We start from the raw sequence: 23,648 nt of genomic DNA, 5'->3' as shown, positions 1-23,648 counted from the left end.
GGGGAGGTTTAGGTTAGATATTAGGAAGGTGGTGAAGCACTGGAATGGGTTACCTATGGAGGTGGTGAAATCTTTACCCTTAGAGGTTTTTAAGGTCAGGCTTGACAAAGCCCTGGCTGGGATGATTTAGTTGGGGATTGGTCCTGCTTTGAGCAGGGGGTTGGATTAGATGACCTCCTGAGGTCCCTTCCAACCCTGATATTCTAGGATTCCCATGTATTCGAATCCCTCAGGGTTTGGCTTCACAGGACAGCTGCCCCGCTGTTGTACTGGAGTGAAAACGCTACTCTGCCGGCAGATCTGCTCCCGCCAGCGTAGTTAATCCTCCGCCCCGAGAGGCGGTGGCCATGTCGACAGGAGAAACTCTCCCATCCCCATAGCGCTGTGTACACAGGGGGCTAAGTCAGTATAACTGCACTGCTCACGGGGGTGGATTTTTCAACCCCCCTATATCGACATAGGGCTGTGGTGTAGACCTCGCCTTAGTGAAGACAAGGCCTGGATGTCTGGCCCGGGCCACCACAGTGGGGTCCTGCTCTCAGCTGGGGGGCTTCTAGACATGACGGTAACATACACAACCAACCGTGCCCCTCTCCCTAAGAGCAGGGTGGTCTAGGTGGGACCGGACCACAGACGAACCGCTCTGCTCCCCTCCCACGTCCCAAACAAACTCAGGCCTCAGTGCCACAGAGTCGGTATTGTTTTTATAAACTTAAAAACTGCACAGGTGGGGGTGAGGAAATCAACTATTTACATAAAGTGTAAAAGGCACCAGGCTGCAGTGGAAATACATTCGAGGGGCTCCGGCCCAGCGACCCCCAGACCCACTTCTCAGAACCAGAGGGGAGACAGGATCTGCCCCCTCCCTCCCCCCGAGGGTGAGCAGAAGCCAAGACAACTGGAACATTTACACGTATGTTACAGGTTAACTGAGGCATAGGCTAAAATGAGCAGTAATTGGCCACTGTATAAAGAGCTAATATATTAGAGTCCTCTAAAAAAAAAAAAAAATTATTACACAGAAGGGGTTGGTTGCAGCTCGGACCCCTGGGCTCCCACCAACGAGATCAGCCTCCCCCGCCCCCCAGGGGACAGATTCATTGATGCAGCAGGCACTTTTCGCTCTTTTTTTCCTTGGCTGGGCGAGTTCTGGAGTCTGGGGAATAAAGTGCATGTCGTGGCCACAGTGGCGGAGGGGGAAGTGGGCTGGAGCTCGGCCAATGATGGAGCTGGTGGCAGCAGCTGTAACGGGCACTCACTCCCACCCAGGGCCAGGTGAATTCAGACCCGCGGGCCCTGGCAGAGAACGCACGGAGGTTGGGGCTCCCAGCTGGCTGGCGCCTCTATTCCATTAACATCCAGGCTGGTGCCAGCCTAAGTGGGGAGCCACAGGTCCCCGGTTCAAATCCCAGGAGGGAAACAACCAACCAACCCAGGACTGAGGTTTATCATGCTGCTTAACATGCACCTGGATGGCGCCCAGATGCCAGGGTGACAAGCATGGAAGAATAGATACAGAGGACACTTTCTATTCCATAAGCGCCTCCCCCCCCCCCCCAATGGGCTCTGCCCAGCACACCTTGATGGACCCTGCATCCCTTTGCCCTAAGCTAGCAGGAGATGGTGCAGCTCCCTTCACCCCAGAGATCTCATGCACCCCCCCTCGCTACAGGGGGAAATAATAACAGGTTCCTATGAGCCCTGCACTGGAGGGGGGGGGGCGCGCGTATGGGAACCCTGTCCTCATTGAGCATAGAGGGATGGAATCTGAACCATGCCCCCTTGTGGACACAGGGATGATTGCATCCACACCGCTGGGGGAAATGTGGGGTTCGTAGCCCAGGTGCTTAAGAGCAGGGGAGGGGGTGCAGCAGCTGCTTTTAGGGGGAGGTTGAGTTACTCACTCACAGGGGATCTGACGGAGGGGGCACAGTATGGAGTATGCAGGGGCAGCAGCCAGAAACCCAGTCCATCCCTCCCCCCAGCACCCACTGCAACCTCCCCCATAAGCGGAGAGGCCATGCTGAAATGTGAAATTCCACAGAGCTGGGGCTGGGGCAGAAGGGTTTCTCCTTCCCCTCACAGGCGATGTGCTTTGCAAGCGGGCGCCACTGCTTGCCCACGAGGGCCACTTGTCTATGCAGGGCCAGAGGCCACTTCCATGCCTGTACCCCTGAGTCCCAACCCCCAGGTTCCAGCAGCGTTGCTCCAATCCCCGCCACCCCTAGCAGCTCCATGAGCCAGCTGCCGCTCTCCAGGCGGGCGGGGAGGCCCGAGCTCAGTTCAGGGTGACCCGCAGGTAGGACGTTGGCACGTAGCCCTCGCCGCCTTTGCTCCTCCGCACCCGCGTCCAGCCGTCGCCTTTGTCCTCCTCCATCAGGCTCAGCTCCTCTCCCTCCGTCATGGAGATGGTGCCTTCGCTGGAACCTGGGGTAATGGGGAGGGAGGAAAGGGGTAGGGGAAATCAAGGCAATGGGGTTAGAAGAATCACTTGTTTCAGATCTCAGCTAGGTTCCCCCCCATCCCTGTGATAGGAGGACCTGTATGTTAGAGCTTCTAGGACTCCAGGGGGATCACACCCTCTGTACCCCTTCCCCAAATCCACATAGCTGGCTGCAGCAATAGGCCACTGGAGGCTGGAAGTTTCCCCTGGAAGATATGGGTGAACGGCACAGACCCTAAGTGACCCTTCCTTGTCCTCCATTAGTCAAGAAATATCCCAGCGGGCAGCTGTTAAAGGGGGACTTATGCCAAACTCCTACCTGGAGGGAGGGGGGTGGACTGAACAGGGGTTTGGAGATGTAGCCTGCTTGGCGGTGAAGTCTCCAACCCCTAAGCGGGATTTGAACTCAAGACCTTCAGTATTAAAATAGGTTCCTACTGTATGACCTAAAAGGAGGAGCTCTGTTAGCAGCCAACTGTAGTAAGACTGTTATCCTGATTGCACACGAGTCACGTGGGGGTGGGGGAGGGGGAAGTGGCTAAGGATGGTTGAAAAATTTCCAGCAGAAAATTGGTTTTTGACTAAATGAGATTTTTCAGGTAAAAAGTATCTGCTTCCCATGGAAGTGTCAATTTTCTTTTGTAAAATTACCCCAAAATATTCTGCTTTTGATGAGGAAATGCTGCCATGATGCCTCACGGGAGTCATGGTTCAGGTGCCTCACACTCCCATTCTCCTTTCTGGGCCCAGCTCCCAAGCTGGACTTCATCTCCCATGATGCACCATGGCCCAAAGACTCCTATAATGCACTGTTTCCTCAGTCAAAGAGGGGCAAGACCCTGGTGAATCATGGGAGATGTAGTCCAACCAGGGAACCTGGCTCAGAAATGTCTTGGGCGAGTACCTTCAAACTGGTACATGGCCACACAGGTGCCGATGGGCGAGGCCAGGTCCTCCTCGAAGTCCTCGTCAAACTCCGTGTAGATCGGCTGGTTCAGGGCATCCTGGCTGTCGTCGGAGTGGGTGGCGTCAGGGCTGAGGGACCAATGAGGAGACAGGGTGAGCGGCTGTTTCTGGGGGTAGCTCTAGCCACAGGGAGTCCAGGGTGGCTGTTCAGAAGTAGGAGTGTGGTCTAATGGTTAGAGCAGGGGAACTGAGAGCCGGGACTCCTGGGTTCTAATCCCCACTCTGGGAGGGGTGCAAGATCTAGTGATAAGAACAGGGGGGCTAAGGAGCCAGGACTCCTGGGTTCTATTCAGACAGATGGCACCCGGCCCAGAGATCCCAAACCGCACATGCGGGTGAGGATTCAGCAGCCCCCACACCTGGGTATTACGGCCACCTGCTCCCCCTAGCTCCTGGGGACGAACATTTCACCTCCTCACCTGCCCTTCTCGTGGGAGCCGTTGTTGTTCAGGGTGGTGGCGTGGTCCAGGTGGCGACTGTATCTCAGGGTGTTGTCCGGCCGGTTACTCAGCATTCTGCTCTCGGCTTCGGCCAGCCACGACTGGGAGGCGCGGGAGAGAGAGAGGTTCAAGCATTTCATACCTGCCTCCCCACAGCAGAGACGGATCGCACATGGGGGCAAGCGTCTTCGTTCACATGGGGCTTCCTTCTCTGCTCCTAGGCCTAGGGCCCTGGCAGGGCACGCCCCTTAGCAGCTGTCCCCCTATGGGGTCTTGCCCCATCCCTGCCCTCAGAATAGCTACAGACCCAGGCAGACAGGTGCTTTTTCAGAGCAGCTCAAGTACCCCGATTCTCAGTTCTGCTCCAGGCTTCACAGAGTCTTTGGGCTCCCCATATTTTGTCTTGCCCGGCCTGCCCCCAGTGTAAGTTAGTGCAAAATCAGCGCTCAGAACCCAGGAGTCTTGGCTCCCTGCTCTAACCACTAGACCCCATTCCTCCATGGTGGTGCTAGATGTAAGGAGACTAAGCAACTGCTTAGGGCCCCAAATGGCTCACGGGGGACCCGCTTTAGTAATACCCCCAAAATACCATTTACCTTATTTAACAAGCGTATCAGTCCATGGTGTGTTGGTATATTTGTTATGGAAATATCATTAGTATTTTTAGGAGGTGGGTGAGGGGGGATGGGGGCCCCCCCCAAAATATTCCTGTTTAGGGTTAAGGTTAGCACGGCCTCTGCCACTTCCTCCAGAGCTGTGAATAGAACCCAGGAGTCCTGCCTCCCAGCCAGTTAGCTACAGTCCCATTCCTGCCCACTCCAGTATCCGAGACATGGGCTATGACCTGTAGGAACAGGAAACACCCAAGAGGGTCTGAATCACTGGAGGAATGGGGCGGGGGAAGGTGCTTTTATCAGGCTATGCACATTCAGCCGACTCATTCATAAAATAAACCTGTGGCCAAGAGTAACTTCCTTAGCGAATAAGGAAACTGGGCAGAGCCATTTAACAGGATTGTCTGGTGTAAAGTTCGTCGCTTGAGAAAGAGAAAGCGACCGAAGGCCCAGGCTGTTTCTATGAATGAAACGATACTGGGCACGGAGTTACACACATGATTCACCCCAGAATAATTTAGGCATGACTCAACCGCTCATAAATCAAACCAGCAGCCTTTGAATCATAAGGACACCTAACCTGAGAACCAATGCGGTCGTGACATCATTATCTGTAGGGTCACTGCCTCGTTTAAAATATTCTCTCATCTTTTGATATTATTCATATTGTGGCAGTCCCTAGGTGCCTCAGTCATGGCCTAGGTCTCCATTGTGCTAGGCGCTGTACATTATTTATTAGGTGTATTACGGTAGTGCCTAGGAGCCTCAGTCATGGCCCAGGTCTCTGCTGTGCTAGGTGCTGTACGAACACAGAACAAGACGCTGGTCCTTGCCCCAAATAGCTTCTAATCTGAGTGGGACCCCAATATGCCTTAAAGAAGCAGGATGGTGCAGCAGTTGGGCACTAGCCTATGACTTAAGTCCCAGGTTCAAGTCCCTGCTCTGCCACAGACTTCCTGTGTGACCCTGGGCATGTTACTTAGCTTCTCTGTGCCTCAGTCTCCCCATCTGTACAACGAAGATAACAGCTTTGCCCTGGGAGGATAAATACACTCAAGATGGTGCGCTGCTCAGATGCGACAGTGACGGGGGCCACATAAGGAGCTAAAATACTTAGAATCCATCAGCAAGCCAAGGGACACCGTGTGGACGCGGAGATCATTGTGCTAGATGGGCCAGACAATTTTGACCATATATTATCGTCGGTTAGGAGTGTGATTTTTTTTTTTTTACATTCTTATTGACATATACAAATGCTTTTGCCAATGTCGCTTATTTCGCTTGGAGAACCAGTATACGCTACCCCATTGAAAGCACTCTTCTGCCACTACAAGCTGTGTCTACACTAAGAGCAGGCTTTCTAGAGTCCACTTGCTAGCGTAGGTGAGGCCTTAACAAATGCAGAGTATCAGGGCCTAGTGGATAGAACACTTAGCCAGGGACTCAGGAGATCTAGGTTTTATTCCCAGCTCTGACACTGGCCTGCTGGGTTAGTCTGGGCAAGACACTTTCCCCGTGTTTTGCCTCAGTTTCCCCTGCTGTAAAATGGGGATAATGGCACTGTCCTCGTCGGTAAAACGCTGAGCTCCAAGGATGAAAAGCGCTCGAGAAGAGCGAGGCGCTGTTACATGGTTCAGCCACTAGAGGGAGATAAAGACCTCCCTTATAGATTTACCGCACTTTGAACCGGTTCAAAGGAAGGACTGGTCAGACATATGGGGCATCGTGCGTGTCTGGAGCCACAGATGGCTGGAGAGCAGAGCCGGATGTGTGGATTCCCAAAGGGGCCTGGGGAGCGTGTCAGAGGTAGCCCCATCCCGTGACCCCCCCTACCTCCCCCTTACCTCGTATTTCTGGATTTCTAGGCGCAGCTTCTCGATGTTGCTTAGGGTCTCAGAGATCTTTGGCTCCAGGCTAGCGGGGTCGCCCATCTGGGGCGTCTTCTGGTACACGTCCTTCATCTTGTTTAGGGCATCTCTGTGGGGAAGGGGAGGGGGAAAGGTTAGGGGAAGGGATTTAAAGGGACAGCACACAAAATTTCTGCCTTCTGGCAAAGAGATTTGAATGCAAATTGTAGGAATGCAAACTGATTGGTTCCCTCCCTTTATTTCCTCCTGCATATGAGGAGAACAAGGGGAAGGAGTGCTTCCTATCAGACAGAGCACTGGACTAGGAGTTACATAAGAACATCAGAACGGCCACACTGGGTCAGACAAAAGGTCCATCTAGCCCAGTATCCTCTCTTCCGACAGTGGCCAATACCAGGTGCTTCAGAGGGAATGAACAGAACAGGTAATCGAGTGATTAAACCCCTGTCATCCACTCCCAGCAAGCAGAGGCTAGGGATGCCCAGAGCATGCGGTTGTATCCCTGACCATCTTGGCTAATAGCCATCGATGGATCTATCCTCCAGGAACTTATCTAGTTCTTTTTTTGAACCCCGTTTAGTTTTGGCTTTCACAACATCCCCTGGCAAGGAGTTCCACAGGTTGACGGTGCGTGAAGAAGTACTTCCTTTTGTTTGTTTTAAACCTGCTGCTTATTAATTTCATCCAGTGATCCCTAGTTCTTGTGTTATGAGGGGGGGTAAATAACACTTCCTTATTCACTTTCTCTGCACTCGTCACGATTTTATAGACCTCAATCACACTCCCCTTTAGTTGTCTCTTTTCCATTACTTTGCCCCTGACCTGGGGGAAATCATTTCTCCTCCTCCTGTTTTCCCTTCCTACCCTGGTCTATTTAGACTGTAGACAAATTGGGGCAGGGACTGGCTCTCACGAAGCACGTCTAGCACCTGGCACAACGGGGCCGCACATCTCGGTTGGGCTCACTGTACAATGATTATTTGAAGGAGTGATTACAGATCAAGCGCACGCACTATGTGGAAATAGCATTTCCCTATTGTGCGCAATCTACAGGACTCACTGCAGCAGGAGGCCAGAGTTACAGACTATGGATAAACCCTCAGGGTTGAAAAGCCTGGAGAAGGGAGGGGTGGTGCATTGTGGGAGTCCCAGTCCATGGAGCATCATGGGAGATGTAGTCCAGCAGGTGAGCCGCCACCAGGGGAGGAGAACGAAGACAGGAGGCACCCGAAAGGCACCGCCTACAGGGCATCGAGCGCTTGTACCTCTGGTCGATTTCCTTCTGCAGCTCCCGGTTCCTCTCCTCGATCTTCTGCTGCAACTTTTTCCTCCTCTGTTCTGGCGGCAAGTGGCTGAAATCTTCCGTGATCACAGGCTGGCGGCAGGAAGGGGGGAGGGGAAGAAAAGGATACATCGGTTCCCTTCATGTCGTAATATGGACCCTCTTCCCCAGCCACAAAATCCAGTCCCCTGTGCCTCCCCCCCCACCCCGACTCCTTCACACTATGGGTTGCAGGGGCTGCTGCCAGCCACTGCCCCTGACGTGCAAGACGCCGGCCAGCGCCAGGGGAATGTGTGTGCCCCACTCGAAGGGCCTGATCTCGCTGAGCCTCCTCGACCTTCACTGGTCATTGGGAGAGCTCGGTACCTCGCAGGATCGCGACAGCGCTTGGAGACGGGGCCCCTCCCGGGGCAAGACGTTGCATGATGCCTTTCTGCAGCAGTGGCCGGGATCCGGAGCTCTCTGGTTGTGCCGCGAAGAGAGCTCGGCACCTAGCGGCCAGGGAGACACCAGCCACGGCCCTGCAGCTTTAAACCGACATGGGCCGGATCTCGGCCTCCACCAGCAGCATGGAGGGTTAAGATCCTGGTTCTCTCCAGCTGCAGAACCCTCAGCCTGTGGAGGAGGGAACAGCTCACGGCATCCGCCCCAGCCGTTACGGCTATGGGGGAAACCAGCACTGAGCTGGGACTCAGGAGACCCGTGTGGCCTCCGGCAAGTCACTGGGTGGACGGGCCTCAGACAGCGGCGTGCAGTGCTACAGCTCCACGTAACCATGCCCACGCCGAGCAAAGGTCCTCGGAAGCGTCAGGCGCTGCCCGAGACGCTACTCGCTGGACCGTGGGTCTGGCCTGGTAATACTTTTTTCACTGGACAAAGTTACTCAATTGGCCAGCAACTGATTTCCACCCCTGTGAGGAGGCAACACCAAGCAAGCACACCCGTGATTTTTTTTTTTTTAAAGCGAAACACGCTGGGATCCTGGCACAATAACCACGTGCCCTCAGCCTGGCAGAGTCAGGGCCCCCCCCCCCGCGGCATGGAGGGTGAAAGCCATGTGGGCAAGCCCTGGTTTGCGGAGGTGCTCCTGGGAATACCGGAGGTGGAGGGGGGCAGGGGTAGAGGGAGAGGAGATCAGAAATTGGCTGCTGGGTTGGGTCTTTGGTCTCCTGGCTTGCAATGCTTTATTAAGAACAGGAAGCGGTTTACTGGGGCTTGACCCCACTCCCACAGAGTCTGTACCCCAAGCAGCAAATGCGGCACAGCAGTTTCCGAAAAGGGGATGCCGACAGAAAGGAAGCCTGGAAAGCAAGGGACGGCTTGGGGTTTTATATGGAGCAGGAGCAGAGGCTGCACATGCTCCTGGCTGGAGGATGCAAAAGGGGAAGGCTCCTGGTTCGGACAGGCAGAACAAGGTGGAATATGGTGCTGTGTGGAGCAGGCGAAGGGCTGGGCTAGGAAGTTTGGAAGGAAGGCGCGCGTCTGGGGAGCCGATGCTTTTGAAACAGGCGGAAGCACTGACCTCTGTACCACGCGAGGGAGGCTGGAGCTACGTGGAAAAGAGGGAGAACCCAGGGCTTTGAGAAGTGACCAGTAAAAAGAAATAATTGGGGTGCGTGCTGGGGCTGGGAGAAACTTCCCACGGAAACTGAATTTTTATGGAAAACCTGGATTTGGGGGAAAGGCATCTGCTTCGGGCGGAAAGATTTGATGTTCTCGTTGAACAAAACAAAGACCTGAAACCCAATGCTTTTAGATATGACTATGCTACTGTAGTGCCTCCTGGGAGGTGTAGTTCAGGTGCCTCATGAGCCCATTGTCCTCTATGGGCCAGGCTCCCTGGTTGGACAACATCTCCCATAATGCACCATGCTGTGCCCTCTCCTTTGTAAGGGGAGGTGGTGCATCATGGGAGATGCAGTCCCATCAGGAGCCCAGCTCACAGCGGAGAACGGGGACATGAAGCAACCAAAGTCCCTGTTCTCCTCTGTGAGCTAGGCTCCTGATGGACTACATCTCCCATGATGCACCACCTCTCCTTACAGAGAGGGCACACCATGGTGCATTGTGGGAGATGATGTCCAACCAGGGAGCCAGGTCCATAGAGGACAATGGGCTCATGAGGCACCTGAACTACAACTACCAGGAGGCACTACAGTAGCATTTCTGAATAGTTCCATTTTCGGGAGGGGGTTGCCAGAAAGCCAAAGTAGATGCAAAAAGGCCTTAAAAAAAAAAAAAAAGATACGTTAAGCCTCCTTCCTGCACAGCCCTGCTGTTTCTTTCTTTGCAGGTGCCCTTCATAACAGCAGCAACTTCCCGTGGCTTGGTACAAAGCAAAATACAAGACACAAACTTACCCCCCGTTTGAGGCTGCGGAAGGAGGCGATGCGGGGTTTGACTGTCTTATTGATCTCATTCAGACAGTAAGACAGAGGGTCCCGGGTGAATTTGGGGGATGGAGGTCCGTTGGTGGCAGACGAGGAGGAAGGAGGAGGGGCAGAGATCACTGGGGAGAGGGGAGGGGGCGGGAGCTAGGGACAGACAAAGGGATAACGGAACACATGGGGACACACAATGGAGAGAACTCTGTAAGAAAATAAACAGGCACGCACACAAAAAACCAACCCAACACAGCACAGGGAATAAAGGGGAGAGGGATAAGGACAAGCTGCACCATCACAATCCACCAGCCGGAGGCAGCGAGGGGAGGGAAGGCCCACCAACCATTTTGTCGGTCTCCCAAGCGTAGGGGATCCCAGCAGCGAAGGGAAGGGGAATAGGCTCAGAACCCTTTCAAGGCCAAGATTGTTCAAACGATCCTAAAGGAACCTGAGTCCCATGGGAAGTCACAGGAATTTGGGTGCCTAATTCCCCTAAGACCCTAGGAAATGTGCCTGCTTTAAACGCTTAGGGACCCACCCTGCACCAGGGGTGTGACTGGCACCATGGATCGGGCCCCTGCCTGCCACAGATCGGGCCCCACCCTGCACCCTTGGCCCTTCCTGGCACCCATGTGACTGGGAAGCTTGACACCGAGACGAGGACCCGGCTTTCAGCTCCCACCTTCCTCTCTTGGGAAAGAGGCACTTTGTTCATGTCTCCCATGATGCACCACCTGCTTTCACAAAGAGGGGAGACCATAATGCATCATGGGAGATGGTAAGGAGACTGGGGGAGGGGGGGCATGTTACAGCAGGAGGCAAGTAACATGAAGGTCACTTGACAGCTAGAGCAGAGGCTGCTTTGCTCCCACAGGCCCGTGTATACCCCCCCACCCCCATCTCACTCTCACAGCCTTCCTCCCCAAGACCAGCCTGCACCCCTTCCTGTCCACAGGCCCCCCCAGCTAGGGAAGGTTGAAAATTGGAATTTCAATTAAACTTTCTTTTAAAAAAAATTAAATTGTTTTTGGTGCTTCCTGCGGGAAATTTCAGTTTTTCATTGAAAACTGAAGTATTTCCATTCTGAAGTGCCACTGCGGTGCATCATGGGAGTTGTAGTTTGAGTGCTTCATACCCCACATTTGCTTCTGCGGGCCCAGCGCCCCAGCCAGACTACATATCCCATGATGCACGGCCTCCCTTCATCGAGACCCAGGTTCATCATGGGAGATGTAGTCTGACCGAGGAGCCTGGCCCATAGAGGAGAATGGGAGCATGAGGCATCTGAACAACAACTCCCACAAGGCACCGTGGGAGGCATTTCCAAATAGAAACATTTCAGCTTTCCACCACAATATCGGGATTGTAGACACTTCCATCTCCAGTCCTGAACTGTCCCCTCCAGCCCCCAGTCTCCTCCCCACCCCCTCCCACCCAGGTCTGCCCTGCTTCTGGGCCTCATTCTGAGTGCCTGTGCCTGGTGTTAGCTCCTCAGGGTGCAAACTTTCCGCGTTACCCCTTCCCCTGCTCAACTGAAGCCCCAATCTGGCAAAGCACTTCAGGCAAGAGAACAAAGTCCACTGGCTTCAATATTAGGTGTATTACGGGAGCCCCAGTCCTGGATCAGGACCCCATTGTGCTAGGTGCTGTACAGCAAAGACACGGTCCCTGCCTCAAAGAGCTGACAGCCCAGGACTAGGGTTGCCAACCCTCCAGGATTGTCCGGGAGTCTCCAGGAATTAAAGATGAATCTTTCATTAAAGATTATGGCATGTGATGACACCTCCAGGAATGTGTCCATCCAGAACTGGTGACCCTACCCAGGACCCTGCTTCCGGGCTTAGAAGCGAAGCACGTGCTTGAAGCGTTTCGCTGGATCGGGGCTTGAATTCCTGCCAGCTTCCGTGTGGACAGTTGGTCTCATCCCCTTTAGCAAACCCTTGCCAGGGTGGGGGGAGGATATCCATCCCCTACCCCACCCCTTACAGCAAGCTATTAGTCCCTTCCATGTGATAACTCCCCCGCCCCTTCTTGAGTGCCCTGCACCCCATGATGTACCCAACAGCTCCCCCTATGGGGAGTGGGGGTAACTGATGCACCATCACCCCAGAGGTCACCTACCTCAGCTGGAGTGGGGCGGGAGGGGGGAAATCTGAAGGCAGGATACAAGGGTGAGGGTCTGCAGGAAGCATTCATAGGGGACACATGGCTAATCAGGGGGTGGGGACTGATGCCCTAAAAGTCTCTGCCTTGGACATATGTTCCCTGGGCCTCCTGACCCAGTCACTCTCCTTACCCACTCCTGCATGACGCATGGCACAATGTGCCCTACCCCCGATGCTGCTCCAGCTCCGGGGCTGAGAAGAGGCAAGATGCTATTTTTATACTCCTGCTGGCAGAGGGGAAATAGGGCCCAGAGCCAGAAACCCCAGATCCAAACCTCATTTCGGTCTGAACTCCACAGCTTGGGTTCTCCCCTACAGGGGAGACCCCTCGGGTTTTCCCCACGGCCCCCCGCCCTGGGTGGATGCAGGACACTGGGCATCGATGTCTGCGTGTTGCCGGGTAGTAGGAGTTTTCAGCGCATGCATGAAGTGAAGCAGCAAACGGCTTGGATATGAAACAGGCGTGAGACAATTAGAGCAAGAATTTGCCCCTGGAGTGGGCGAGGGAGGGAAAACTTGATCCATCCAGCAGTGCCTGTGAAATGGGCACAGCACAGCCAGGACGGGCGCTGCAGTCATAGAATATCAGGGTTGGAAAGGACCTCAAGAGGTCATCTAGTCCAACCCGCTGCTCAAAGCAGGACCAATCCCCAGACAGATTTCTGCCCCAGATCCCTAAATGGCCCCCTCAAGGATTGAACTCACAACCCTGGGTTTAGCAGGCCAATGCTCAAACCACTGAGCTATTCCTCCCACCAGCGGTGCTCATCCTGGACCCTCTGAGGCTGGGGCGTAGCAGGGGTCAGCGTGCAGAGCACTAGAGCCCAGTTCCTTTTCTACGGGCTGCCATGACCTGCGAGTCCCCTTCCGCCGTCTCTGATTGGCCTACCGGATCTGGAGGGGGGTGGGGGCACATGGCCTACTAACCAATTGGGCTTCACTCAGCCCTTCCCCGCCCCCTTATCCTGCTCAACGTCCTTCCTGAGGGCTGCTCTAACTTACGCTCTGCTTCCCATAGGTCCCGGGAAGCGGGAAAGGCCATAGCGCGGATCACACTGGCCATGTCCCCAATATGCTGGGGGCTAGGCCCTTATGCCAGCTCCGTGCTGGCCTGGGAGGTCCCTGAACAGGGTCTTCTCCATCCACATTAAGTCCCCTTTATGCACTGCGTGGCCAAATGGGGCCTCCAAACCATCTTCCACTTAACAGCAGCCCAAGGCTCCCCCGGATCAGAGAGACGGGGCAGCCCTATGACAGACCGACCGTAACCCCTAATATCCTGGACAAGCCGGACGGAAGGAAGAGAAACTTTCCTGAGTGAAGTTGAACCTCCCTGCGTTACAGTTCATACCTTGTGGGGGGCCAGGTGTGCGTGGGGTGTACCCTGGGGGAGGGCGGTAGGAAAATGCACCGGGCCGGGTGTGCGTGGGGTGTACCCTCTCTAAAAGGGAGGAGGGAATGCTAATTAACTCACTTGGCTGCCTGGGGAAGCATCCATGTCCCTGTTCAAACCGGATTCTCTAGAGCCCCACAGACCAACAAGAAACAATCTGGATGAAAGCTGAGGTTTTAGCTAGCTCAGGGCCTTCTTTCTGATCCAGCCAACGGGCTGGTCCACAGAGGGGCCCGATCCTCAGGGAGCCTTGGAAGGACTTGGCTGATGGAGGCCTCCTAAGGGGGGGGGGGGGGGGGGGGGTTGTTTGGAGCCGAAGTGCGGAGGACCCACAAAGGAACCCAGCGGGCAGGGTGATGCCGGGGAGCTCGCTAGCAGGCGTATAGGTTCTCATTGGTCATAGAGGTGCTCTCTGTAGTTCTCTTTATCTTAAGCATGAAGGCGTAACACAGATCTGAAGCCACCCCTCCGTTCTCAGTGGGGCTGTCCTTGCTGGGAACCGCACAGCGAAGGCAGGGAACCATGCAGCCTGGGACGCCCCCCGGCAGGAGGGAGAGGGAGGCGGGGCTGCCTGCGGAAAGGGGAGAGCCGGGGAGCTGGAACCACCCAAGAGTGGAACCACGGGGGTGCAGACAGCTGCAGTCGCCCCAAATTGTGACGAGCCTCAGGGGGAGAAAAGCCGAAGGGAGCTGACCGCACCAAGGATTTCTCCTCCAGAAACCGTGTCCCTTCCTCAGAGCAGCAGCCTGCGCTAGCCTCCCGTGCAGGCCGGGATGTACCAGGGGAAAGGGGCGAATGCAGCCAGGCCGTGGACGCTGGAGGGAGCCGAGGAAGATGGAGCATGCAGAGCACAGACGTGAGGCGGGGGAGCAGAGCTGAGCCGGATCAGCGGTTAGGATCGGGGCTCCGGCCTGGGCTTAGTCTAACCTCCTGTGTCACCTACCCAGCACCTGCACACTAAAGCCAACAGGCCAAACGCGGCCCAGCTATTATAGCACATCGGAGACGAAACTAACATGCCGCAGGCAGAGCATCGGAGGGACCCCTGCCTGGGGCCCTGCATCGGCAAGGAATTGATTGAGATAAACCGACCCACACCCCATGCTACAGAAGAAGGTGAAAAAACCCCAAGGCCGTGGCCACTCTAAGCAGTGCGATGATCTGGGGGTGATCTCTGTTGCGCACAGTACAGACAGGACGTGGGGGTTAGGACACAGGTAAACATGGGGGAGGAGGACGGAAGAGAAATCCTACCACACAGATGTGACCCTGGGAGGGGTTTCAAAGGGCTGAGACGCATGCGGCTGTGACCTGCTTTTGCTAACAAGCCTCTCGCTAAACCGGGCGGGTTGGGAGCCTGAGGTTTTTTTATTTTGAAAAGGATCCCACACAGGAGAGAGCCGGCCCGGAGCACGGCCATCACTGATCCTGACCCACTCCACAGGCAGTGTGTGGGGGGCGGGTTATTAATAAACAGCCTCACAGTTACTCAGGGATCCCAGAACCAAGACGCAAAAAAACACCCACCCCCTCCCTGCCCCAAGAGCCCTAACCTGGTGTAAAAGCCAGGTCAAGATTCCTTGTCGGAACAGCATGTTCCCAAGGCAGCTCTCCTGGGGCGCGGGAGGGAGGGGTGCGGCGGATGTGACTCATGGAGGACAAGAGGATCGGGCAGGGCCAGGGGTGGAGGAGACAGAAAGAGAGAGGCTCATGCTGGCTGATTTGGAGCGCGCGCTCCCGAACGGGTTAATTATTAGCGTCTCAGCCCGTCCAGCGCTCGAGAGAGACGGGGGCTTAAGGCTCTTTTACGGCGTCATGCACAGGCAGCGAGATGCAGCCAGGGAGAACGATCACAGACCGGGGTCAAACGGTGGCGTAGCCTGCAGCGAGTGACGGGCTGCGCCGCAGAGAAGGGGGGTGGAGGCTGCTAACTACCCGGGCATCTTTGCAGCGCTCAGGCCAGCGGGGCAGCAGCTGAGGCCCGGAGCCCCCAGAACTGCATTTGGCAGCTGTTCATCTACAGTGGATAAGGGATGCGGCCCAGGACCAGCGCTTGGTACCACCTGCCCCTCTGCATAGCTAGTAGGGTGGGCAAAGGGGCGGAAGGAGATATGGACGGGTTCATGCCAACCGGTAGTGGGGGGGGGCGGGGGCCAGTGGTTAGGGCAGGGGCTGGGAATCAGGACTCGGGGCTATTCACAACTCCGGGAGGGGAGTGGGGTTGGGAGTCAGGACTCCCAGAGCTGTGAATGGAACCCAGGAGTCCTGACTCCCAGCCCCCCTGCCCTAGCCACTAGACTCACCCCCTCCCCCCTCCCCCGCCAGAGCTGGGAATAGAACCCAGGAGTCCTGATCTCCACCCCGAGATGGGACTAGAACCCAGGAATCTTGATTCCCAATTCTGTGCTTCGACCGCAAGGTCCCGCTCCAAGTTCCAGCCAGGCTGAGCTGCCCCAGCCCGGACAGCGCCCAGAGCCAGGGCCTCCCTGCCAGTTCCTACCTTATTCTTCTTGCTGAAGAGCCAGCGCTTCCCCTTGTTCTTGCCCAGCAGGCGGGGGTCCAGCCGGCCATCCAGGGTGCCCCGGGGCGTCCCCAGGCTGCTGTCCGAAGAGGTGCGGTTGATAGGCTGGCTGAAGTCTTCGAAGTCCACGTCTCCCGGCCTCTCGAAGCCGGACTTGTGTAACTCGATCAGCACCTGGGAGTCCTGCCGGCGGTGGGGCGAGGGGGAGGGCGTCACCGCCGGGAGAACCAGAGGTACTATCCTCCCCAGCGCCCGTTCCTCATCGCTGCAGCGTTCTCATCTCCCCAGAAACTTGCATGCACAAGCCACGTGTCGCCAGCAAGGCCGGGCTCCGGGGTCCTTGAAATGGGCTCTTCCCCAGAATTGATCTCTACAGACCGGACGCCAATCCCTATTCTATCCATGGGCACAAGTCCAAATAGGACCCAGGCGTCCTGACTCTCAGCCCTCCTCCTCCCCCCCCGACCCCACTCCCCTCGCAGGGTCCTGACTCCCCTGGGTCCGCAAGAGGAGTGGGTGTAGTGGTTAGAGCAGCGTGAGCTGAAGTCAGGACACCTGGGTCTTATTCCCATTCCCTAGGACACAAATACCCACAAATCCCTCCGGGTTTGGGATCTGGGGCTGGATTGACTTAACTCCTCCAGGTGAAGTAAAAGCAAAACTGCCCCCATGCTGGTCTGGGGCCCCTAGTGGAGAGGGGAGGTTATGACAGCTGGATCCCACCCAGTTAGCCCCGCCTACTTTAGGGGCATCTGCCTCCCTATTGGAGGGCAGGTGCTATGGCAACTCCAATGGGCTTTCCACCCCTAGGGCACTAAGTTTAAGGAGACAGCAGGACCCACGTTCTTCTCGTTCACTGAGTCGGCCGCTGCCTTCATGCCGTCTAGGCACTTGCCGATGATGGGCATGACCTGCCGCTCAGTCTCGGAGAAGACGCCGTAGCCTTCCTTCAGCCGCACCGTTCGCCTTTCGTCCATCTCCTGCAGCTTCTGCAAAGGGCGGGGAGCAGAAAACAGTGAAACTGATAAAAGGCCTGGAAAAGACTCTACCAATATTATTAATGAGTATTATTAATTACGCAGCTCTTATATACTGCTTTATCCATAGATCTCCCAGCGCTTTACAAAGGAGGTCAGTGCCATTATCCCCATTTTACATATGGGGAAACTGAGGCACAGAGCGGGGAAGTGACATACCTAAAGTCACACAGCAGGCCAGCAGAAGAGCCAGATATAGGACCCAGGTGTCCTTCATGCTGGAGGGGCAGTTAGTTTGATTGAAAAGGGCTGGGGTTGTTTATCTTGGGGATGAGACACCCTAGAAATCCACACAATAATGGGTGGGATTGAGAAGGGAGATCAGGTAGGTCCGTTCCCACAACACAAGAGCAAGGGGATGTTTGTTTTGAATTTTCCACGTTTCAGTTTTAGTAGATGAGGAAGAAATACATGTGTACTTTGCCATCCTGTAGCAGTGAGTTCCGCAGGCTACGAGACCAGGACCTTCCCAAGATTCACACACAAAAGGTGTGTAGTGAAAGCAGCACAACTCCCCATAGTGCACAGGCTGTTCTATTCCCATCCAGCTATTCTCTTACTTAGACTGGAAGCTGTCTGGGGCAGCGACGACAACTTGTTCTCTGTTTAGACAGCACCGAGCACAGCAGAGTCCTGGCCCATGGCTCGGAATTCAATGTCAACACTAAACAAAACATGGCCTAGTGGTTAGAGCACTGCATGGGGCCTCGGAGACCTAGGTTCTATTCTTCGCTCTGCCACTGGCCTGCTGGGTGACCTTGGGAAAAATCACTTTCCCGCTCCATGCCTCAGTTTCCCCATCTGTAAAACAGGGATAATGATACCTTTTATGAAGGGCTTTGAAATCTACAGATAAGAGCTAGGCATCATCATCATCATTATACTGGTATAACTGACATAGAGAGGGAAAGAAAAAGAAGGGAAGGACAGAAAGGAGGAAGCAGGGCTAAGGTTAAGTAGGAGCGGCTTATATTGATGGGGAGGAGCTTATAGTCAAGGGGAGGGGCTTATAGTCAAGGGGAGGGACTTACATTGAAGATCTGCGGCATCTCCAGGAAGTAGAACTGGCTCTGGTCCCGGTTGAATTTCTGCAGGAAGGAGGCGTATTCGTTCTTGCTCTCCTCCGCCATGTGACTGCGCAGATTGGCCTGCTGCTTCGCCTGCCGGGGTTAGTGCAACCGTCACAACAGGCTCAGCTCCGTCCCCGCGCGCAGACGGACAGGCCCGGATACCAGCCCAGGGAATCCCTTCTAGTCAAAGCCCTGAGCCGGGGGCCAACTCCCCATCCGCAATAGCAAGGTCCCGGGAGGGTCTCCCTCCCATCTGCTCTTCTCCCCTGCACCACACAGCTAACTCCCCCCACGCATCATTGCAGCCCCCGTTGGGGGGTGGGGGGGCTGCATTGTGCCAGGTGCTGCAGACACGGCCCCTGAGAGTTTAGCCTGAACAGCCTCGGAAACTCCCATCGCAGAGACAGGGAAACTGAGGCACGGAGATGAAGTGACTGGCCCAAGGTCACCCATGGCGGGTCTATGGCAGAGCCGGGAACTGAACCGAGATCTCCCCAAGCCTGAACCCCGGCACCATCCTCTTCCTCTAATGCAGCCTCTTTGAACGCGGTCGGTTATGGATGGTCAGCTCTTTGGGACAGAAACCTGGTCTTCATACCAGTCTGTAAAGCAGCCAGCAAAACCCATGGACTCTACCTCACCCAATAGGTCCCCCCCGCTTCCATCCTGTTGGGCCCCCTCCCATGCCACCTGATGGTTCCCCCGTCCCCAACAGGCCCACGCTAGAGGGATTCAAGCCAAGGAGACAGCAGCGTTCCGACCTTCTCCACGTCCGCCTTGGTGGCATTGAGGTCTTGGTCGAGCTTCTCGGCCGCCAGCATGGCTTTCTCCGCCTCCCTGCAGTCCCGCTCGAACTTCCGTTTGCTCTGGGGGCGGGGGGGGATACAAGCCAGCGTTACCTTGCCGGAGCGCACAGCTGCTTCCCACCCACAGAATTCAGGGGAACCACAGGGGAGGGGGCTCAGGGACTCTCCCTCGTTACAGAGGAGGAAGCGAAGGCGGGAGGTTAAGGGACTTGCCCTAAAGCATGGAGTGAGTGTGTGGCAGAGGTGGGAATGGAACCCAGGAGTCCTGACTCCCAGCTGTCCCCCCCACAACCCCCCGCTAACCCACTAGACCCCACTCCCCTCCCAGAGCTAGAAACAGAACCCAGGAGTCCTGACTCCCAGCACCTCCCATGGGTCTAATGCAGCAGTTCTCAAGCTGTGGGTCGCGACCCCACTTTAATGTGGTTGCTAGGGCTGGTGTTCGACATGCCGGAGCCCAGGGCCAAGGCCAAAGCCCAAGCCGCACCACCTGGGGCCAAAGCAGAAGCCTGAGGGCTTCAGCCCTGGGAGGCGGGGCACAGGTTACAGGCCCCCTGCCTTGAGCTGAAGCCCTTGGGCTTTGGACCCCACTGACGGGGGACTCGGGCTTTGCCCCCCTACACCCAGGGTGGTGGAACTGGGGGTGGGAGGGAGGAGCTTAGGCTTCAGTCCCCCTCCTGGGGTCATGTAGTAATTTTTGTTGTCAGAAGGGGGTCATGGGGCAAGGATGTTTGAGAACCCCTGGTCTAATGCATCAGAGCCCACTGCCTTCCCGGAGCTACCAACAGAACCCAGGAGTCCTGACTCCCGGCCTTCCCCCCACCCTAGCCACTAGAACCACAGAACAGTTTTGCCGCACATGTTCTAGACTTCCTCTGAATAAAGCCCCTTTCATTCTCCTGGAGGCATTTCCTTCCACCAGCTGTGCTCTCTGCGGAGCACAAGCTGACCCATGCAGCTGGGTCTCGGCAAGCGCCATCCAAAGCTTCCTCGCAGTCAATGGAAAAGCTCCCGGCGGCTCCAAAAAGAGCTTGGATCGGGCCCAACGCGAGCATGAACAGAACGGAAACAGCTGGCCCTGTTCCCCAGGACTCACATTTTCGAGTTGCTTGAAGGAGTTTTCTAGCTGCTGCTGGGCTCGCCGGCCCTCCTGGAAGTGCTGCAAAGAGGAGAAACGTCAGCGGAACCTCATGATTTTCAGCCGACTCTCCGTTCTGTGTTTGTACCGCACCTAGCGCAGCGAGGCACTACCAACGAATAACGTACAGCGCCTAGCACCATTCAAAAATTAGCCAACACCAGAACATTCTTCTTCACAGCCAGAATTTGCAGAAGTGGCTAGAGATTTGGGAAGTTTGAGGCTCCTTAAATTGACCCTGATTTTCAGACAGCACCAAGCACCCTGCCCCGATGAAAAAGTTGGGGTCCCTTTAAGAAGTCTCAGGGGCCCCAAATCACTGGGCACTTCTGAAAATTCAGGCTGTGATGAAGAATGTTCTGCTGCTGGCTATTTATTAGATGCATTACGGTAACGCTTAGGCAGCCCCAGTCCAAGGACGCTCTTGAACCTCTATAAGCTGTATTACAGCAGCACCACGGGGCATGTACATGTCTCTTTTCCTCTCCAGGAGGACGGCAATTTTGGTAGTTCCCCAGGTTCTAAAAAAGCTCCCCAAAGGCAGCATGGCTATTGCACCTACGATGCTCCCACAGACCCCATGTCCAGCCACAGGCAAACCCTCCAAGAAGGCAGCGGTGGCCCCAACTCCCGGAGGGGGCGAGAGTCAGTCATTACAGCAAGCTGGCCGAAATTCGCATCCAAGGGACACAGCGTCTGCAGGGACTGAACCTGGGTCCCGTTGGATCTAAAAGCGCCCTCCTCTGCCACTTGAGCCAAAGGCCCTGGGACATTACTTCAAGGCAGAAGCAGGCTGTCTCCCCCTAGTGGCTGGGTCCTGCAAAGAGGCACATTTGGCTGGTACATTACCCAAGCTCTCTAGGCTCAGTGGGGACCCCACATATGTCACCCGGCTACAAAGGATGCTCAGGGCTTAGCTGGATCCACGTCCCCCCCGCCCCAGATATTACTAAGCCCTGGACAGTTGCACTGGAAGACAGGGAGGGAGGAAGCGTTACCGATTTCCTCTCCTGCTTGAGCTCCTGGCCATGCTTAGAGAGCTCCACGCAGATCCGCGTCGTCAGGTTCTCCGCCACCACCTCCCTCTGCCCGGCAAAGTCATTGAGCTCCTTCACCACCTGCAGGAAGGCCTGGTACTGGCAGAACCTGGAGCAGGGGCAGAGTTACGGGGCGAGTGACAAGGTCATGCTAAGGTCACTGGTGCAGAGGGTCAGTGCATTCACCCCCCACCCCCCAACTCATCTGCCCCAGGCATCTCCAAACTCCGCCTGGATCAGAACAGGTTTCATTCTAGGCCAGGATCCCGCCTCTGCTAAGCCCAGACTGGAATCTCGAAGACACACAAAGCCGCTCCACCGTAAGGAGAGGCTCAGTGCAACCCCCTCTGGGGGGAAAGCTCCGGTCTGCAGTACGCAGGAGGTCACGGATTCAAGGTCAAAGACTTCGAGCGATGGAGGATTCACCACATCCCTCCGTGAGGCGGCCCAAACCTGTACCTGGTGGGGGTCTACCTAGCTTCAGCTTCCGGCCATCAGATCTCGTTCTGCCTTTCTCTGCTAGACTGAAGAGGCCTCAGCTATCGGAAACCGTCTCCCCATGTGAGTATTATTAAATCATCATAACGGTTCATTCTGGCCTTAATCTAGGAATCGATATGAGCTGCCTTAGAGGATGGTGCAAGAAACTCTCAATTAGGCCATGACAGGATAACCTGCTGCCAGGGGAAGATGTCTCCGGCCCCCCCGCAGTTAAAGGCTGGGGCATATGCCTTGAAGCATGAGGCTTTATATCCCTTCCTAAAAAAAAACAAACAAACAAAAAAACCCACACCAAATGTTTAAGTTGTTATTCTAAATCTGGATTTTCTTATTATTTAAGTAAGCGCCCACTTCTCCTTTTAAGCCTACTAAACTCTCCACCCCAATGAAACCTTGTGGCAATGAGTTCCACTGACTGCACCAAAAAAGTTATTCCTGCCGTCCATTTTAAAAGGGCCGCCTTGAAGTTTCATTGAATAAAAAACCCCTTTGTCCTTGGATCACGAGGCAGGGAGAAGAGAAATCCCCGTTACCAAAACCGGCGTCTTATCTGAGCTTTGAGATGGTTTAACTTTAGATGAAATAGAATTTAGATCCAAAGCCACCGAGACTAGAGGTTTTGCAAACCCAGAGCACAGCTTACTTCATCCAAAATAGGGACATCCTCTTCTCTCAATATAGCCTATTGCAAACACTCCGGTGCAGTTCTCCAACTGGCCAGCAGGGGGCACCCTACTATTGACAGATCACCTGGCAGCTCTATTCGCACCCCCAGCATCCCAATGGTAATCCTGGCCCAGTGCAGAGGCAAGGCTGGGGGGTGGGCCTGGAAAGCAAGCCCCCCCCCCGCCTGCACTCACCTCACAGCAGCAGCTCGGGCAGCCCCAGTGTCCCAGGGAGCTGGGCCCAGCGCTTGGCTCCGTGCATGGCGACCTGGTATACAGGATCAGTGTATTGCTTGGGCTTGGCCCAGCCAGACCTGAGCAGCCCTGAGACCCGCGACGCCTGCAGCGGGGAGCCGGGTCCAGGCCCGCGGGATCACAGGAACCGCTGCTGCGGGGTGAGTCACAGACAGAGAAAAACGCCACGGCCAAAACGGGAAAAGTCACAGGGGTTTTCCCCAGCCACAGCATTTATGTTTTGTATCAAATTTCTCCGTAAATGGAACAGCCACCTGTTTCATGCAGGCACGGCAAGGGGAAGCCGGTTTGGGTGCAAATTTTGGGCTGGAAATTCTGAAGGAAGTGGCCAGTCTTGGTATTGACAGCGGAGCCGAGGGTTAGAGGAGGGCGTCTGAGGGGCTGGATTGGGGCAGAGTCAGAGGCTGGCCCAGCCTGAAGGTTTGGATCAGCCAGGGTCACCCGCTCTAGTGGGCTGCCTGGCAAGCTAAGCGTTCTGCCACTCCTGGCAGATCTCATGAGAACAACTGATCTCGGTCAATTTCCCCACCATCCAAGGGCAGAGCCCAGACCAAAATTGGGGGGCAAACAACAGGATCTAATCCAATGGCCCGACACGCCTGACGTTTCTGGGGTTTGGCTGAGAGGTTCCAGCCTATCTCCACACCCACGCAGAAGCCTTTCCAGTGCTCTGCACCAATCAGAAGTCATGGGCCTGGGGAATACAGAACACTGAAATTCACCAGACTGCATCAGACAGGCAGTCTACTCCATCGAGTCGGTCAGCGCCAGCACTAGACTAGGAAGGTGCAAGAACCCCACCATGTCCGATGGAGGATAATCTGCCCCCCGCATTAAATCCCATCCTGGCCTCTAATAGTTAGAGAGCAGTTTAAATCCCAGCGCCTGAGGTTTAATAACCCTTCCAGAACAGTCGTTAGCTGTAATTATGATCCCTCTGGATATTCCTGCTCCCCACATAAGCGTCCAATCCCTTTTTGAAACGTACTAAATTCCTGGTTTCAACCACTTCCTGTGGCAAGGAGTTCCAAAGGGTGACGTTCTCTGGCCTTTTATGTACGTC

At 55.3% G+C, this 23,648-nt stretch overlaps 1 protein-coding gene across 1 annotated transcript in view; it reads right to left on the bottom strand.

The window, feature by feature from the left end:
* Positions 1-1,439: 1,439 nt before the first annotated feature.
* TRIP10 (thyroid hormone receptor interactor 10) overlaps positions 1,440-23,648 on the bottom strand; it is a 69,220-nt gene continuing 47,011 nt past the window's right edge. The window contains exons 3-14 of the mRNA XM_029912977.1: positions 21,126-21,273; positions 20,086-20,148; positions 18,945-19,049; positions 18,145-18,273; positions 16,919-17,065; positions 16,056-16,259; positions 9,974-10,147; positions 7,597-7,706; positions 6,308-6,440; positions 3,829-3,950; positions 3,348-3,478; positions 1,440-2,427 (exon numbers count right to left, since the gene is read on the bottom strand). Coding sequence (XP_029768837.1) covers positions 2,279-2,427; positions 3,348-3,478; positions 3,829-3,950; positions 6,308-6,440; positions 7,597-7,706; positions 9,974-10,147; positions 16,056-16,259; positions 16,919-17,065; positions 18,145-18,273; positions 18,945-19,049; positions 20,086-20,148; positions 21,126-21,273 — 1,615 coding nt within the window. The 3' untranslated portion in view covers positions 1,440-2,278. The remainder of the gene's footprint in view (positions 2,428-3,347; positions 3,479-3,828; positions 3,951-6,307; positions 6,441-7,596; positions 7,707-9,973; positions 10,148-16,055; positions 16,260-16,918; positions 17,066-18,144; positions 18,274-18,944; positions 19,050-20,085; positions 20,149-21,125; positions 21,274-23,648) is intronic.

Source organism: Terrapene carolina, unplaced genomic scaffold, assembly GCF_002925995.2.
Source record: "Terrapene carolina triunguis isolate 2854851 unplaced genomic scaffold, T_m_triunguis-2.0 Scaffold404, whole genome shotgun sequence".
In the NCBI taxonomy this organism is placed as follows: domain Eukaryota; kingdom Metazoa; phylum Chordata; order Testudines; family Emydidae; genus Terrapene; species Terrapene triunguis.
The sequence above is the reverse complement of the archived record's forward strand: the minus strand, read 5'-3'. Positions and strand labels throughout refer to the sequence as shown.